Genomic DNA, 15967 nt, shown 5'->3' on the forward strand with positions numbered 1-15967 from the left:
AGCATATCTTACTCTGCTTGTCTTGTATTAGCACCTGTGCAGATATAATATTGCTTTTTCTCAAACTGTAGTCAAGAAATCAGGAGCAGGTTAGAGGTCTCTCTCCCCCACCCCCACCCACCCTTTATAGTTAAACATTATGGGCAGCATTCAATGAAATATTTGTGCTAGGGCAATGAATAATGATAGGGGACCCCCCATGTGCCCTGACTGATGTGCTCTGGAGGGTAGGGGGAACTCCTAGAATAGATTTAGAGGGTTCATGAAGGGAGGAAAGGGAGAGAACATTCAATTGGGCAAGGAGAACTCCTTGTGCTGATGAAACATATGCCATGTTTAATGAAACATTTAATAAAACATTTAATAAAATTATTAATAAAAATGACCAGAAATTAAATAAATAAATAAACATTTCCCTTTGAAATGTGCTTGTAGGAGGTGGGTTATTGCTTTTTTTTTAATTATGTGTTTTGTGTTTTTGTACTTCTATGTTGTGAACCACCCTGTGATATTTGGATGAAGGGTGGTAAATGATGATGATGTTGATGATAATGGTGTTGAATACAACAACCCGCTATTGGTAAATTAGCTACAATTAAGACTTAACCAGATTCATTCATAAATTGACCAGGTTTTCCAAACAAGCTTCAATTTATGTTTTCAAATCTGGAATAATGGGGAAGCCTCTTTCAGGTTAACTGTGGTTAAGAAGGAACTGAGCAAGAAGAAATTTACACATGAGAGGAGAGGGAGGGAAGTACAATCCTTGTTTGGAGCAGGAGATGACTCCTGGTATTTTAACCTCCGTCAAGATATCCAGTGCTGCTATATCTGCAGAAACCCTTAGAGTAGTCCCTAGCACAGGCATAGGCAAACTCGGCCCTCCAGATGTTTTGGGCTACAACTCCCATCATCCCTAGCTAACAGGACCAGTGGTCAGGGATGATAGGAGTTGTAGTCCCAAAACATCTGGAGGGCTGAGTTTGCCTATGCCTGGCCTAGTGTGCCTTTGGTCAATTTGAGAGGCTTAGATCTGGCCGATCTGGCTTCAGGTTCTTCTTCTGCAATGGACTGCATGTGTGAGAAAGCCATTCTTTTCTACCTTTAAAAATTCAAATAGTTGAATTACCTTTTCCACTACATGGTATAATTGTTAAGGGCAACACAGATAACACTGTGAAGCATGTCAAGTGACCTGGTGTACATGTAACATTCTGAAACTAATAACAGTTTTATTAAACTTAAAGTTCTGTGCCCACATACTCCATCTTTTCCCTTTCATCCTTTTTTCTCTCCTTCACCATAATGCAAAATGTCTGGTACGGGCTAAACCACAATTTCCAGTACATCTGACCTGGGGAACTGGGGTTTAATCTCAGTAGGAGGGAGTACACAAGCACAATACTTGTTCTTAGTCTAACAAACCTTGGTTTATTAGATGGAGCTGATTATGTATTAACAGAGAGAGACACTGTGAGGAAGTGGTTCCCAGGCCCCAGAATTGTTCCAGACAGGGTTGCACTCCCTCTGAAAGAAGAAGTATGCAGTATAGGGGTGCTGTCTTTGTCCATGGAGACCCAGGTAGCCTAGTCAGCTCCGAACTTTCTGGGACAGGGATAGCTTGGCCACTGTGCTGTATGTGTTGGCAACCCCATGCCGGGACTATTGTCATATTGGGGGGGGGGGGCTTCTCTTGCTTCTCTGTTCTCTGGTGCAGAATACTGTGGCTTGGTGGTGATGAATAGTTCTCTTTATCTGGCACATATCACACCAGTGCTGAGGGATCTGCACTGGCAACCTCTTGGCCAATGAGCCAGTTTTAAAGTTCTGCTACTTACATATAGAGCCCTAAATAACTCTGGATCAGGTTACCTGAAATACCTCCTCATTCACTTGTCCAGGAAGGGGACTATGATCAGCTAATCAGTTTCAGCATGGCCTGATGAGTATTGGCTTGTGATAACACGGAAGCAGCTTTTCCCGCTGTTAAGGTCAGTGCTGGTGAAATAGGAGATGCTGTCAGTGTTGGCATTCTGCTAGCTCCTTAAGGCACACCTGTTTAGGCAAGCCCTCCCCTGAACTGAACTTCTGATTTTATTATTTTAACTTTAAGAGGGGGAAAAACTGTTTTACTTGTCATGTCTTTAATTGTTTGTTTAATTGTATGTGTTAATTACGGATGTTTTAACGCTGTGGTGTGTTTTAATTATGGATCGATTTTATTTATTTTATAGCTGTAAACTTCCTTAGAAGCCGTTTTGGCACAAAAGTGGTATGTAACATAATAAATAATAAAATGGGGACAGCAAATTGAAGGAACCGCACTAGTAGTAGCCTCTGAACAGCAACACATTTCTGAATGAGTTTTCTGGATTTTAAATAAATAATGACTACCGTATATGGCTTCTTCGCCTTTGCATGAAACCTTATGTGGAATTGAGAGCTGATTCAAATATTAAGGGAAATTATATGGTCTCTCTCTCCTCCTGCCCCCCGTGAACTTGAATGAATTTGATGATAAAATGTTAAGACTGCAGGTAAAAGGCTAAAGCATCAGGGTTATCCTAATACTATACCTCTTGTTTTGCAACTTTTTTTTTTAACACAGAGAAGAGTTTGAAAATATAACCTCCCACATAATGCTAAAATGTTACAATATAGTCTAAAATATCAGTATCTTGTGCTGTTTTTTTTAAATGTTTCAATTTGTTCACGGTTCCAAAGAAATCAATACTACAGCCAGGTAAATATGTTTAGGCTCAGAGTGCCACACTCCGCAGAGTCTGCTATTCAGTGTTTAACTAATTTGGGGGCAGCGGAGGTGGGGGCGCAGCTTCAGTACCTTGACAACAAGGTTTTGTTACCTAAAGGACATAGGTTGTCATTGTAGTTTGCATTACATATGTTTTAAATATTGGTTGACTCAATTAGTACACAGCTGTTAATTTTCTTTTAAAGCCATTTTCTTTCTCCCACTTAACCTTGTCCTGTCAAGGAAGAGGAAGATATCATATAAATAGGATAGATCAGTGGCAGACTTATGGGTGGCAGTTTTCTTCTCAGCTTGAACACAGCTCTGACAGCCGCCTTACACCTGCCAAGCTTGCAGGTCTTTAGAGTTGGCAGAGTAATAGTATCCGTAGCCAACAATAAAAGAAAAACATGCAGTTGTTTTGCAGTCCTGGCATTGCAGTTACTGAAATAAATCACACACACACACCCCTGCCATTTTATTTGGTCATTTAACTGTTTCTAGGCAGACCTAGAAACCCTGCATGCTCCTTGGAGGAGGAGAAAGTTTTAAACAAATAATAGAAAATACTGTAATAAATTCATTGGGAAGCAGTTTGTGGATGAGTTTAATAGTACAAACATGAGAACAAAGTTTCTGTGGTATAGCATTGTAGTCTGAAATGTGTTCAAATGAGCTAATTCAGGCTCATTTGATAGGCATGAACTGCAGTATGCCTCAGGGTCTCCTTCTATGCCATGCTGGAGGTGGAGTGTACAGTGGCTCTCTGCAGCTTATTCCTGTCATGATAAACCATGGTTTACTGTGCTGTCTAATGTAAAATCATATTCTAAAAGGGATAGGGGGCAGTCATTATCATCAAAAGCTCTACCTTCCAGCCCTGAAGCTGTAGGTTAAATTCAAATTTGAGGGGGTTCTCAATCAGACTCTGACCTGCCAAACTTTCCTTAGGGTGCAAGATGGGTTTATTCATATCTACTTATATTAAATGTGTGTGTGGGTGTGGGTGTGGGTGTGTGTGTGTATCCAGTGGGAATTTTTGTTTCATCAGTTAAACATGACCCTTTGGTGGGTAGCAATATTTTGTTTAAAATCCTTTCCTTTTAATAATTTTAAACCAAATTATTGCTTTGCAACCATGGGCTACTCACAAATCGGGTTTGGCAGTAGTTAATTTTATTGTTCTTTTTTAAGCATTTCAAGAAGCAGAAGAGACTGATTCCTGAAAGGACAGTTTGGAAGTACTTTGTTCAGCTCTGCAGTGCCTTGGAGCACATGCATTCACGACGCGTCATGCATCGAGGTAACTTAATTGCATTTAATCAAGCTAATGTCGTTCCAGTGAAGAGGTTGAAAGAAAAATATATTTCCAATGTATGTGATTTTGTGTGAGTGTGTATATTACTGCAATGGCTTTTTACAAAACGTTTTTCCTCTTCAGGATAGGTAACTTGATAAATATTGCTCAGTGCATAGAGTAGTAATCTTGGGTCCCTCCTTTAGCGAGAACACTTTAAAACATATTTGTGCTGGTACATTGGAATCATGACTATATTATGGGTTAAAATGAACAACTTAGAATTCATATGCATGCTATGTATATGCTGTAGATTCTTAGAAATCGTTTATTCATTTGTTTTTGAAGACTTATTCTGCATCTTTTGATTGTGTGCCTCTCAAAACAATTCAGGTAATAATAATATTAACCAAACACACACACACACACACACTAGCAGCCCTTATCCCTCTGGCTGATGGATGGGGTCAGTGTGCGCTTCCCTTTGGCTCTGCAGTTGGAGGGTAATTGGCAGTAGGGGAGCAGAGTGTTTTCCTGGCAGGGAAGGGGTAGTATGCTCTCTGCAGCTGCTTCCTTCTCTGGCTGATGGATGGGAGCAGACTGCCGCAGACTGGGAGGCAGGAAGTGCAACTGTTCAAGGCTGCTTAGTGCCCTGGGAGGTGGCAAAAACAGAGTGTGCCTTCCTTCTGCTATCTGGTTCCAGGACATCAGTCTCTAGGTTTGTCAACCTTCTTAGATACACAGGATGATGTCCATAACTAGTTACTGTATATCCGGAGTATACACAACTGAAATCAGTAAACGCAGCTCCTGTTGATTTCACTGGTTCTACTCTGAGTATGAATAACTTGGCCTAGCACCCATATAACTTTTAATAAGACATGCTTAAAAGATGTTGTTAACCTGGGGGAGTTAAAAACACACACACAACTTCCCTTTAAGTATAGGAGACTGGCCTACCACAAAGCTCCTGCCAAAAAACAACTGGAAAACTTCTTTTCTCCTTGTCTGTATCAACCTTCAGAGACATGGGAGAGCATTTGAGAGACTGACTTATACCACTATGATTATTAGTGCTTATTGAAATCTGATTGCATTCAAGGAAATCAGAGGACCATGGTTGGTTGTGGAAAGTTGTTTCCTGTACATTTGGACACCTCTTAAGATAATGTAACCAAATTTTGCATGACGGTTCCTGAGTCCTAAGAGCAGGTTTTTCTATGTTACTTCCTATTGAAATCAGTGAGGCTTAAATTTAAAGCTCCTCTTTAAAACTTACGGTACCTTTAAAACATTTAGATTTTGTTCTCAAGTATGTTGAGGTTGATACTGCTCTTTTAAAAGGATGATTAAACTATCTATGGCCTTTTAAACTTTGGAGGTGGGGTAATGTTACTACAGGTGAAACTCGAAAAATTAGAATATCGTGGAAAAGTCCATTTATGTAAGCAATTGTTTTCATTAGCTACTGGAGTTTAATATATGAGATAGACTCATGACATGCAAAGCAAGATATGTCAAGCCTTTATTTGTTATAATTGTGATGATTATGGCATACAACTGATGAAAACCCCAAAGCTGAAATTGTTAATTTGGGGTTCTCATCAGCTGTACGCCATAATCATCACAATTATAACAAATAAAGGCTTGACATATCTCGCTTTGCATGTCATGAGTCTATCTCATATATTAGTTTCACCTTTTAAGTTGAATTACTGAAAGAGATGAACCTTTCCACAATATTCTAATTTTTTGAGTTTCACCTGTATGCTATGTATTTTTTGTGTTTTTATGTTGTAAGCTGCCCTGTGAGCCTTGGATAAGTGATGGTATAGAAATTTAATAAATTATAATGAAATAATAAAAATGGTTAACAATAAAAAATAAAATTTAGCCTATGGGGGTTGAGTATGCATAATTGGTATTTTTAAATATTTTAAAGCAATACATATATGTTTAAGCAAAATTAGATGAGTACTCACACGCAAGTCATGGATATTCTACTGTCACTTGTTGAAATATTTTATCTTTCTACAGATATCAAGCCAGCAAATGTATTCATTACAGCTACAGGAGTAGTAAAACTTGGTGATCTTGGATTGGGAAGGTTTTTCAGCTCTAAAACCACGGCTGCTCATTCTTTAGGTCAGAGGGATTTCCTTGATTCTATAATGACGCATGTTCACACCAGTTCACACCCTCCCCACCCCACATTAATTACTGGAAGGGTCAGCAAGAGGAAGTAGCCCTGCAGAGGATGACACTCATTTCAGGGACTGAAATCCTGGACCCTGTCATTCAAGTGAGGCATTCCCATGGAATCAGAGTAGATGATGATGATGATGTGGTGGTTTTTCAGGTTTCTTGCAGCCACTGTGTAAACAGTTCCCATATGGAAGAGGTGGCTCATAACAACCCTGGGCCACAGCATCCCACAACATTTGCATGGAGTCCTCTGGCTCACGTGAGGACTTGCATGGGCCCCAAGAGGGAATCTCCTGTTTTCTTTTAGACTGCATAGTAGCAATCTAAATTTGGAAATGCAAGTAAGAACCTCAGGCTGCTTCTTCCTTGCAGGTTACCCTACTTTGGTTTCGTACAGCGTTCCCTCTTTGGTTCCCTTTAGAGTGGTGGACTTCTCGGGGTGACAGACCTGCGGTGGATTCCTCTTGATCATAGAGCAGAGAGTTTATGTTGGATACATTTTGCCTCTAATTGGCATTGGCCCATTGCAATAGTCCAGCCGAAAAAGATAATAAGAACGGGCATTCAGAGCTGTGTTCAAGATCCGACTAGTACAGCAAATGCTCTTGCAAAAGCTCACAAGCAGGGCTAGATAGTGAAAGCTCTCCCCACTACTTATTGCCCATACCTAGTAATCAGAAGCATATTCTCCTCCAGATGCAAATATTTCATTTCTAGTTATTGTAGCTAACAACTATTGATAGACCTTTCCCCATTGGATGTTTTGAAGACCTAGCATAACTTGCCAAAGGGAGTTTATGCTGGTAGCCTTCACAAGATCCATTCCTGTGGCAATGAACTCCATGGTTAATTACGCAGTGTATATAGAAAGGTTTGCTTTTACTTTTACCTGGCATCACCCAGGTTTTGTATATGGCCTTCCCACACCCTCTGGTATTCAAAGAAGAGTGACAGAAAGCACATTTAAAAAAACATAAGTTGTCTTTTTTTTTTTTTGTTAAACTTGCCTCTTCCCCGCTCCCACCCCATTTATTGTGTGAAGTCAGAAGGTTCTTATTTAAATGCTTCAGTTTCTATTATAGTTAAAGTGTTAGAATAGGCTAAACTCTGCAGAATTCAAGCATTTGTTCTTCTTTCCCCCTGTCATCAATCTTTCACACTCATCTCAACCCCCTAATGTAACAGCAGGTTTCTGAGAACTACTGGTTAAAGGAACTTTTGCTTTTGGTAAACTACAAACCTCCAAGCCTTAGTGCTTGCAGCTGCCCCCTGTAGAGTCTGCAAATTCTTTCTCCACCAATTCCTCACCCTGTAAGCAACAGATATGTAGCCTGTTACAAGCAAGATCTGCTATTAGTATTGTTATTGTGAAGCAAATCGTGTCATTGGAAGTTGTATCATAAAGACAGCAACAACTGTGACTTTATCAGCAGATCAGTGTTGGGTGGTCTTTTCCAGCTCAAATCACTATCAAAAAAGTTAATTTTAAGAATGCTGCAGTTTTATCATGCTAAATTGCAGTGTCATTTAAATTTCTCAGTTTATTTTTGACACAGCATCAGAACCTCCTGGAATATGAAAGCCCATAAAATGGCCCAGGGGCCTGTCTACACATTAGTCTTTTTACACTGCTGCGTGTGGCAGCTCTTGCCACTTTGTGAAGTGTTTGGATCAGCAAACGGATAAAGCTGGGTTTTTTTTTCATCACACCAGATCATCCTGCTAGATGCTTTTTAGCTTTTTGGGACAAGCAGCCCTGGAACACAAGTGAAGAGTTTCCACATATGAGTGGCTTGCCATGTGGAAATGCAGAGTGGCTTAAAAGGAGACCTACATCCATGCCCTGAAGTGTAAACTAGCCCTACGTGCCAATATTGTTTTAGGATACAGTCATATATATGCTTACTGGGGAGTAAGCCCCATTGAACTCAGTGAGACTAACTTTTGAGAGGGTTCATAACATTTTTAGGAAGTATGTAAACAAACTTTTAAGAGAGAGTTAGCTAGCTAGCTAGCTAGCTAGTTAGTTAGTTAGTTATTCTTGGCGTTTTAGAACATTCGTCCATAACGTATGAAACCTTTGAATTTCTAATCCGCTTTTGAGCTTTGCTGTTCTAGTCTTGTCTTAAGGCTCATCCACACTTCTGCTTGTCCCGTGCCTAGAAAGTGATTTTCTGACTGTCCTGTGCTTTCTAGGCACATGTCCGAGGCAATTTGCCTTTGTCCTGCCACTTTCCCCTGGAAAATTCAGTTGTCACTCTTCCCCTTACCATTCCTGTCAATACTTCAGTTACTCTTATAGTGCAATCCTATGTGTGTTTACTCAGAAGTAGGATCCACTGTGTTCAGTGGGGCATACTTCCTTGTAATTTGATTGCAGCCATTATTATTATTATTATTATTATTATTATTATTAATTTTAGAAATGGGAATGATAGAAAGCAGATAAATTGAAAAATACTTCTGTTGTTTCAGCAGGGATGGAATACTGAAAAATATTCTAAGAGATTTGAAATTCATAACATTAATATTGATTTATATAAAGGTCTGAATTGCTAAATCACTTTCTGATTATTCTACAAGTTTTATCTTCGTTTTTTAAAACAGTTTATCATAGAAGTCGACTCTATAAATTAGGGCTAAGGTTGCCTGAAATGAGATTAAGTTCATTTACAATATCCCTCTGTATTGTCTCATTGTATGTTTGCTAATAATTGGGCAATTATAACTTTTTCAACCAAAATATTGGAATGTATATTGCTTGAAAGCATTGTGATGAAGTTTTAAGTGTTCATTTTTTTAAAATTATATTTCCATATTTGTTGCAGTGGGAACACCTTATTACATGTCTCCAGAGAGAATCCATGAAAATGGGTACAACTTCAAATCAGACATTTGGTCTCTAGGATGTCTCTTGTATGAGGTAATACTTTTTAAACTTGTACATCTTATTTATTGGTGAGTGATGTTTTCAAAAAGTATTTCTGTATCTGTCTTAAGATCTCGCTATTCATTTTTACGTCTATGATGATGATATCATTGATGATAAAGTAGTATTAAGCGAAAGTGTAGAAACTTTTACTGCTGAACATGATAAAATTTACATACATTCCTCAATCCTAAATGAATCTGTTGCAGAATTTTGACATAAATTTCAGCTCAGAATGGATCACCTCCTAAATTAGAAACGATCTATTCTTGGCACTGCATCTTTAGACACATTCCATAGCATAGCTAGCTGCAAACAGAAACCTATCCAGTGAACACACATAAGGTTGTAGTAGAACTGACACTGCTTATACCAGCCAACCTTTTTAATCAGTGTAAAAAAAAAAACTATGCTAAAAACTGAACCTTTAAAATACTGCATTCTCAAAAGTTGCTGATCATTTCTGGTTAAGATTGGTGGGTGCAATGGGGAACAGGAGTTCCTGTGCCTTTTAAGAGGAGCTGTCAAAATGTTTGCAGCTGTTAAAGCCACAAAATTACTGTCTGATTAATTGATATATCTGGTAACCATACCTCCTAAAAGATAAGCAGGAAAACAACACTATGAGCAGGTATTCGTTCAGTCATTCACTCATGCACATGATAATTGCGGTGCCAACCTGTCCTGTGGCTTAATGCTAATTATACAGGAATCAACAAGATAACCAAGTTGAACAAAATCCTTCAGGACATGCACAGCTGCTCCTAAGGTTCTCCCACTGTGCTTTACAACTTCTACCCAAATGCTCTCCAGAGAGGCCCTCCCAGCTCAAAAGCATCCAGGTGAAGTAACAAACCACCTGCCTCCATGATTCAGCAGAACTCACTAAATCTACCCATCAGGATAAACACCTGCTAATGCAGAATAGGGATTTTGTGAATTGTCTCTATATCCATGGCAAACATTTTTGTTTGCTTTGTAACCAACTCGGTGTCCCTTCTAACCATATAAGCAATGGCTACCTCAAGTACCTTTTGATATTTGAATTTTTCATACTGGGGCTGGGGTGTTTTCACATTAAAACAAACAAACAAACAAACAAACAGTATTAGGCCCCTGCTCTTCGTGGGGAACCACTGAATGCTGATTCAGCATTACCCATAGAGAACCCAGTGGATGCTCAAAGAAATGGCACCCTCTGTGCAACTTACTGCCAGCTTACTCTGGTGTGATTCTTTTATTAGAAAAAAAATGTTAAGAAAACGTATTGTACACTCAGATATTTTTGATTTTAATTTCTGATCCAGAATGTGCCTCAGTTTGTGAATTGGAAAGCAGTATGATTTGTTTTGGAATTCAAAAGTTTTTTTTTTGGCTGTGTAGAATGGAATTTAATGTGGATTTAAAAATATTTATCAAAATAATGTATTCTAATCAAATAAAAGCCTCATGGAAGAATTCCTTTAGAAATTTATATGGATCAGGATAGGGATTTTGTGAACCCCTGTTTTCTCTTACGCTTCCCGTTATAAAATTGTGACCTTTAATGAAATTAACAATTGCACTTTGTATTGACAGTACTTTCATTGCTTTTTTCCATTTATCATTGCATTGTGTTGATTGTTTTTGTTTTGTTTTGTTTTACTGCAGATAGGATATAATTAGTGAGGTCATGCTATGAAGGATGGCAATAGGTTGATTAAAAAGCTTCAGGTTTTAGTGAAATCACTCTTCAGATTTGCTGATTTAGCAAGAGGATCAAGGGTGCCCCTTGCTAAATAGGAGTGTAAATACAAATGTTGTGCTAGTATACAAACAGGTGCAAATGTTAAGGTCCATGATCATAAGATCTGTTCCTTCTTCTCTTAAAAATTAATCCACAGTCCAATTTTATTTGGCTATCAACAGATTTTACTCACTTGAAATTCATTCAGCTGTTGATCTCGTTGAATGGAATAATCCAGTGCTTCCAATTATTTGTAATAAGCATGCTGTTTGTAATAATTATTTGTAATAAGAATGGCTAGCCCACAAAACAGTTAATACAGAGCAGTATAATTTTAGCCAGTTTACTTCTATTACCATCAATGGAGCTGATAAAGCATGAGTATTTCAGTTCAACAATTCTCTGAAATTGATTTTTTTTTACCTGTCTAACATAAAATGCCTTTTAAAATGTTTTAATTACTTCAGTGTTTGGTGCGTTTGTTCATGTTTATCTTCAGATTAAAGATAGGGAAACTGTTCATGAAATCGCCATAAAGGTCCAAGTGACTATGTTTCACTAGTTAATTTGTAGCAGTTGATTGGATTTTCAGCTAAACCTAATGTTTGGTTTATTTTCTGCTTATGGCGGATCATTTACAGTTTAATAACAATTACTGACTTTCCTTATTATGAATATTTTTTTTCTTCCAAGGTTCACTTTACCATAGGAAAATTATACTTTCAAATATGCCTGAGATATAAAAAAATAATAATTAAATAACCACCCCAAAACACACTCTAATCACTGTGGTTTTAATTGATATGCAACAAAGTAGACTTTACTAATTAAAATCAAGATGCCATGCTTTTGCTACATGGACCTTTACATGGAAAAGTAGGTTTTACACATTTCCTTTATTGTTCAGTGCAGCAATTGCATCCTTACAGGGTCGTAGGTTGGTGGCTTACAGCTCCCCCCCCCCCCAAAAAAAAAGAGTGGAAGAGAGAGAGAGAGCGCACGTTGCCACCAGCCCTGAAGACAGACAGTGGGCTTTCGTCCCTCAGACACCCCCAGAATACTAATCAGGAAAGTCAGACCCTGGAGGTCAGGGAGCAAGTCAATCATTCTAGCGATCGTCTCAGTGTGGAGGATCAAATTAGCCTGAAAAATTCAGCTGCTGGGAGGAGAGGGCGAGCAGCTGTCAGGGGCAGCAGCGAGATGCACTAATGAACCAGATGAATAGTGCAAAAGCTTGAAAATAAAAACAGGACAGTTGACATTTTTCATCTGTCAAAGCAGGAGATGCATGAAAATATAGTATTCCTGTTTTAACTCCTTAGGGGACATTCAGCTTTTCTTTCTTTCTTCCCCCCCCCCCACTTTTTTTTTAACACTGCAGCGTTCAAACAAGAGTACTTTTTAATGAACACCTAGCGTACCAACACACAGGATCTCTGCATTTATTTTGAATTTTCTGCATCTCGCGCAGGTTCCGTTGTTGGAGTTCCTGGCTTTGTTTTTTGTTGCGCATAAAGGGGGCAAACAAAAGCTGCATGAATTACCTTGTTTCAGGATTTAATATTATGGGGCCAGTACACTTTGCAAACTGCTTTTCTTGAGAGCCTTAATCCCTTTGCTCTTAGGGGTTTTAAAAAAGAGAATACAATATTTATGGTATCCAATTAGTGCACACACAGCTGTAATGGATTTTGAGATCCTTGCTGTAAAATCGTTGCATTCATGTCCATTTTGAAAGATTCCTTCCCAAAGTCTCCTTTATCAATAACACCGCGGCTAAAATTCTGTAGCTTTCTTTTGGTTGCGAAGGAGTTAAATGTTCTATCTGGAAGACCACAAGACAGATGAGAGCCATTTTCAGCTTGTCCTGTCCCTGCTGAAGCTCACTGAGTAGCACAGCATGGACTAGCGTGTTTCACACACACTCTGCCTGTCTGGGGAATGTACACATTGTCCTTCCAAAATCAAACTTATTAGCACATGTAGAAAAGGGTGACTGACTTTGGGGCAGCATCGCACTCCAAGCAGTGCTCACACTGCTGCGGTTCAGAGATTTAAAGCGTTTGGAAGGCAGTACGAATATATATATATATATATATATATATATATATATATATATATCCCTGTAAAGTTAGTAATCCCACCACGGTATTTGTTTGCCTTTGTAAAGTCGGGCTATCTTCAAACAAAAAATAGGTGCACTAATGATATTTTAAAGTTCTTACTTTAAAGGTTCCTTGCCAAAAGATAATGTTAAATTTCTTAAGTGTACATGAAACCAGAATCATGCCTGCAACATAGCATGCCTGTGAGGATTTGTATTCATATTAAATCAAGTGTTGATGCAGGTATCAAGTTCTGCACCAAATTGCATCCTGCTGAAACCAGTTTTAAATAGAAAATTGCTTTCTTGCCTTAAATTTAGAAATTACATTTTTAAGAACTAAGCAGATAGTGAAGTGGCAAATTTTAAAAAGCCAAATGGTAACAAAGAGAGTAGTATATGCATGAAAAGCAAAAGGGTTAAAGTTTCTGAAACCAGCCAAAAGATTAGGCTTAGGATAGATTTTAGCATTATCCTCACAGTCGCCAGGGACTGTATCCTTTGGGTAATGGCCATAGTTCAGTAGTAAGGCATCTACTTTGCATGCAAATGGTCTCAGATTAAGCCCTTAGCATAACCAGGTAGGGATGGGAAAGTCTGTTGTCTGAAATTCTAAAGGGCTGCTACCTGTCAGTGTAGACAACATTCGGGTAGATGGACCCAGCAGCCTGAGGTAGTATAAGGCAGCCTCCTTTCCAGATTGATGAATTGTCCAGGGTCTACAAAAACAATTGGGAGTTCAAGCAAAACATGGATGACTCAACTTATTTCAGTGTGGTCTTACTCACCCATGGTGGTGTCCTCTGTAAACTGAAACTTGCACAAAGTTCCAAAAAAGAAGGTGGGCTCCAAATGGAAATAAATAGTTTGCAAAAGTACTTTATGGCTTTGTAAGCCACACAGCAATATTTCATTTAAAGCATAGATGATCATTTAGAAGGAAAATGGTCAGGATCCGAAGAACAATTTAGCTGCACTCATGGGGGTTACAGTGGGATCCCCCAGTGGGATTTTAAACATTTTCAGCCATCATGCCATATCACAAACTGGTTTTGAAAACCCATTCTGTTTCTGAATTAGGGAATGGGGAGTCCTACAAAGTCAGCATTGGTAAATAACCTGGTTTCAGAAAGACATCAGTTAAATATATAAACAGACTGTAACATTACAGAAACTAGCTTCACTTGCATTAGGCACATACCCTTCAAAAAACAAATGAAAAACAAATACAATGAAATTAAGGGCAGCGAAGAACACAAGAAGTTGACATATCATGTTTTCCATTTAAAAAATAAACTGGGCCTTTCGAAACAAAAAGTAGCTCCTTGAAAATATACTTATGTGAAATAATATTCCTCCTAACCACACACACAAAATAAAAATCCAAGATACATTTTGTTTTGTTTTAATTCCATACAGATGGCTGCACTGCAGAGTCCATTCTATGGTGACAAAATGAACCTGTATTCCTTATGTAAAAAGATTGAACAATGTGACTATCCGCCTCTTCCATCAGATCACTACTCAGAAGAAGTAAGTAGCATCAATCTCTGTGGTATATTTGAAAGTAGAGGCATGAGTACTTGATGAATATTGAATAGTGCCTTAAAAAAAAAACAAGTTTCCAGCTTATACTGGGATCTGGGTATGTCCTTGCACAAGCATAGCTTATGCATGAGAACGTCTTCATGACCTTCTTGTTTGTATTGTGGGCTCAACAGTGTGCCAGCTTTTTCCCTTGATCCCTGAATATGCTTCCTCAAGAGAATGGTGTGCTTTCAACATTGTGGCAGGTTTGAAGCTGGAATTTCCACATGCAGAAGAGTCGAAGGAGATGGCTGTAAGGCAATACATGATACTTTAGAGTGGTCCTGTCTCCTTCTGCTAATACAAGAGATTAAAATTTGAATGGTGCTGTGTAGGAGAAACCACTCACAGTGGATGCAGAAAACCCAAACCCTTTATACCATCTGCTTAGGTTGGCTACAAATGAACAGCAGGATTTTCTTTTATTCACCTGTATGGGAGCATTGGTATTATCTTGTGCTAGCAAGTGCCTTCTGAATTCATCTTCCCCTGGTGTTCTCATGAGAACTAATCACCCTTCTGATAACTTCATGGAGGAATGAGGCTCCCCACCAGTTCACCTGCCAACATAGATGTGGTCCAAAGGTAATTAGGCATTCTCATGTCATAGCCATGTTTCCCCTGAACCCCATAAAGGATGCATGCATTCATTATTGTAGAAATAATACCTGCACAGGCTTAGTCCCCATGCATGGATTACCCTAAAGCCATATAGATTACCATAAGGCATAATGTGAGTTTCTTATTCCTGACCAAAACTTTCCTATCAAGGAAAGTCAAGGAGCTTAAGCTCAAAGAGAAGGTGCTGGGCATGGAATGGGAACCCTGTATATCCCTTCCATTCTCTATGGCAGAATGTGTACACATCTTTGTATACCTGTAGAAAACACAGGGTTCCAGTCTGCGGTACAGAGGCTTCTCTGCATCTTCATTCTATGCCATTGCAGGAGAGGACCATGCACTGAGAGTCAAGGATTAAGGCCATATTGCTGTTCCCGCAGTGGTGAACTTGTGCTACTGATAATTCATTTTGATTTAGATGGTGAGGATTGCAAAATAATGATTAGCAGCAAAAGCATATGTAAAAAACGTTCTTGCTAACTAATGCAAGAAGGCATATGAAGAACATACGTTCCATCGGTATATGAAAAAGTGTGTGTGTATGATTGTGTATGTGTAATTCTTTTATCTTGTAATGAAATATTCTCAAAGTTTGAACTAGGTAAGATAATAGCAGCTGCAAGCCAACAAAGAGGCTACAGTAACTTATTCTAGTTCAGTGTACATGAATTAAAGATTATGTTGAAATGCACATAAATGTCCTCTCTGAAATATGTTTTGTAAGTATTAAAGCTTTGCGCTGCTTA

The 15967-nt window shown here is 38.7% G+C and overlaps 1 protein-coding gene across 6 annotated transcripts in view; it reads left to right on the forward strand.

The window, feature by feature from the left end:
• The window catches only part of NEK7 (NIMA related kinase 7), a 78320-nt gene that overhangs the window by 48611 nt on the left and 13742 nt on the right, over positions 1 to 15967 (forward strand). For all 6 annotated transcript variants that reach the window (XM_033151430.1, XM_033151428.1, XM_033151431.1 and 3 more), the window contains 4 exons: positions 3947 to 4055; positions 6087 to 6194; positions 9083 to 9177; positions 14433 to 14546. In XM_033151430.1, the coding sequence (XP_033007321.1) occupies positions 3947 to 4055; positions 6087 to 6194; positions 9083 to 9177; positions 14433 to 14546 (426 nt within the window). The remainder of the gene's footprint in view (positions 1 to 3946; positions 4056 to 6086; positions 6195 to 9082; positions 9178 to 14432; positions 14547 to 15967) is intronic.

This window comes from Lacerta agilis, chromosome 6 (assembly GCF_009819535.1).
Source record: "Lacerta agilis isolate rLacAgi1 chromosome 6, rLacAgi1.pri, whole genome shotgun sequence".
Taxonomy (NCBI): domain Eukaryota; kingdom Metazoa; phylum Chordata; class Lepidosauria; order Squamata; family Lacertidae; genus Lacerta; species Lacerta agilis.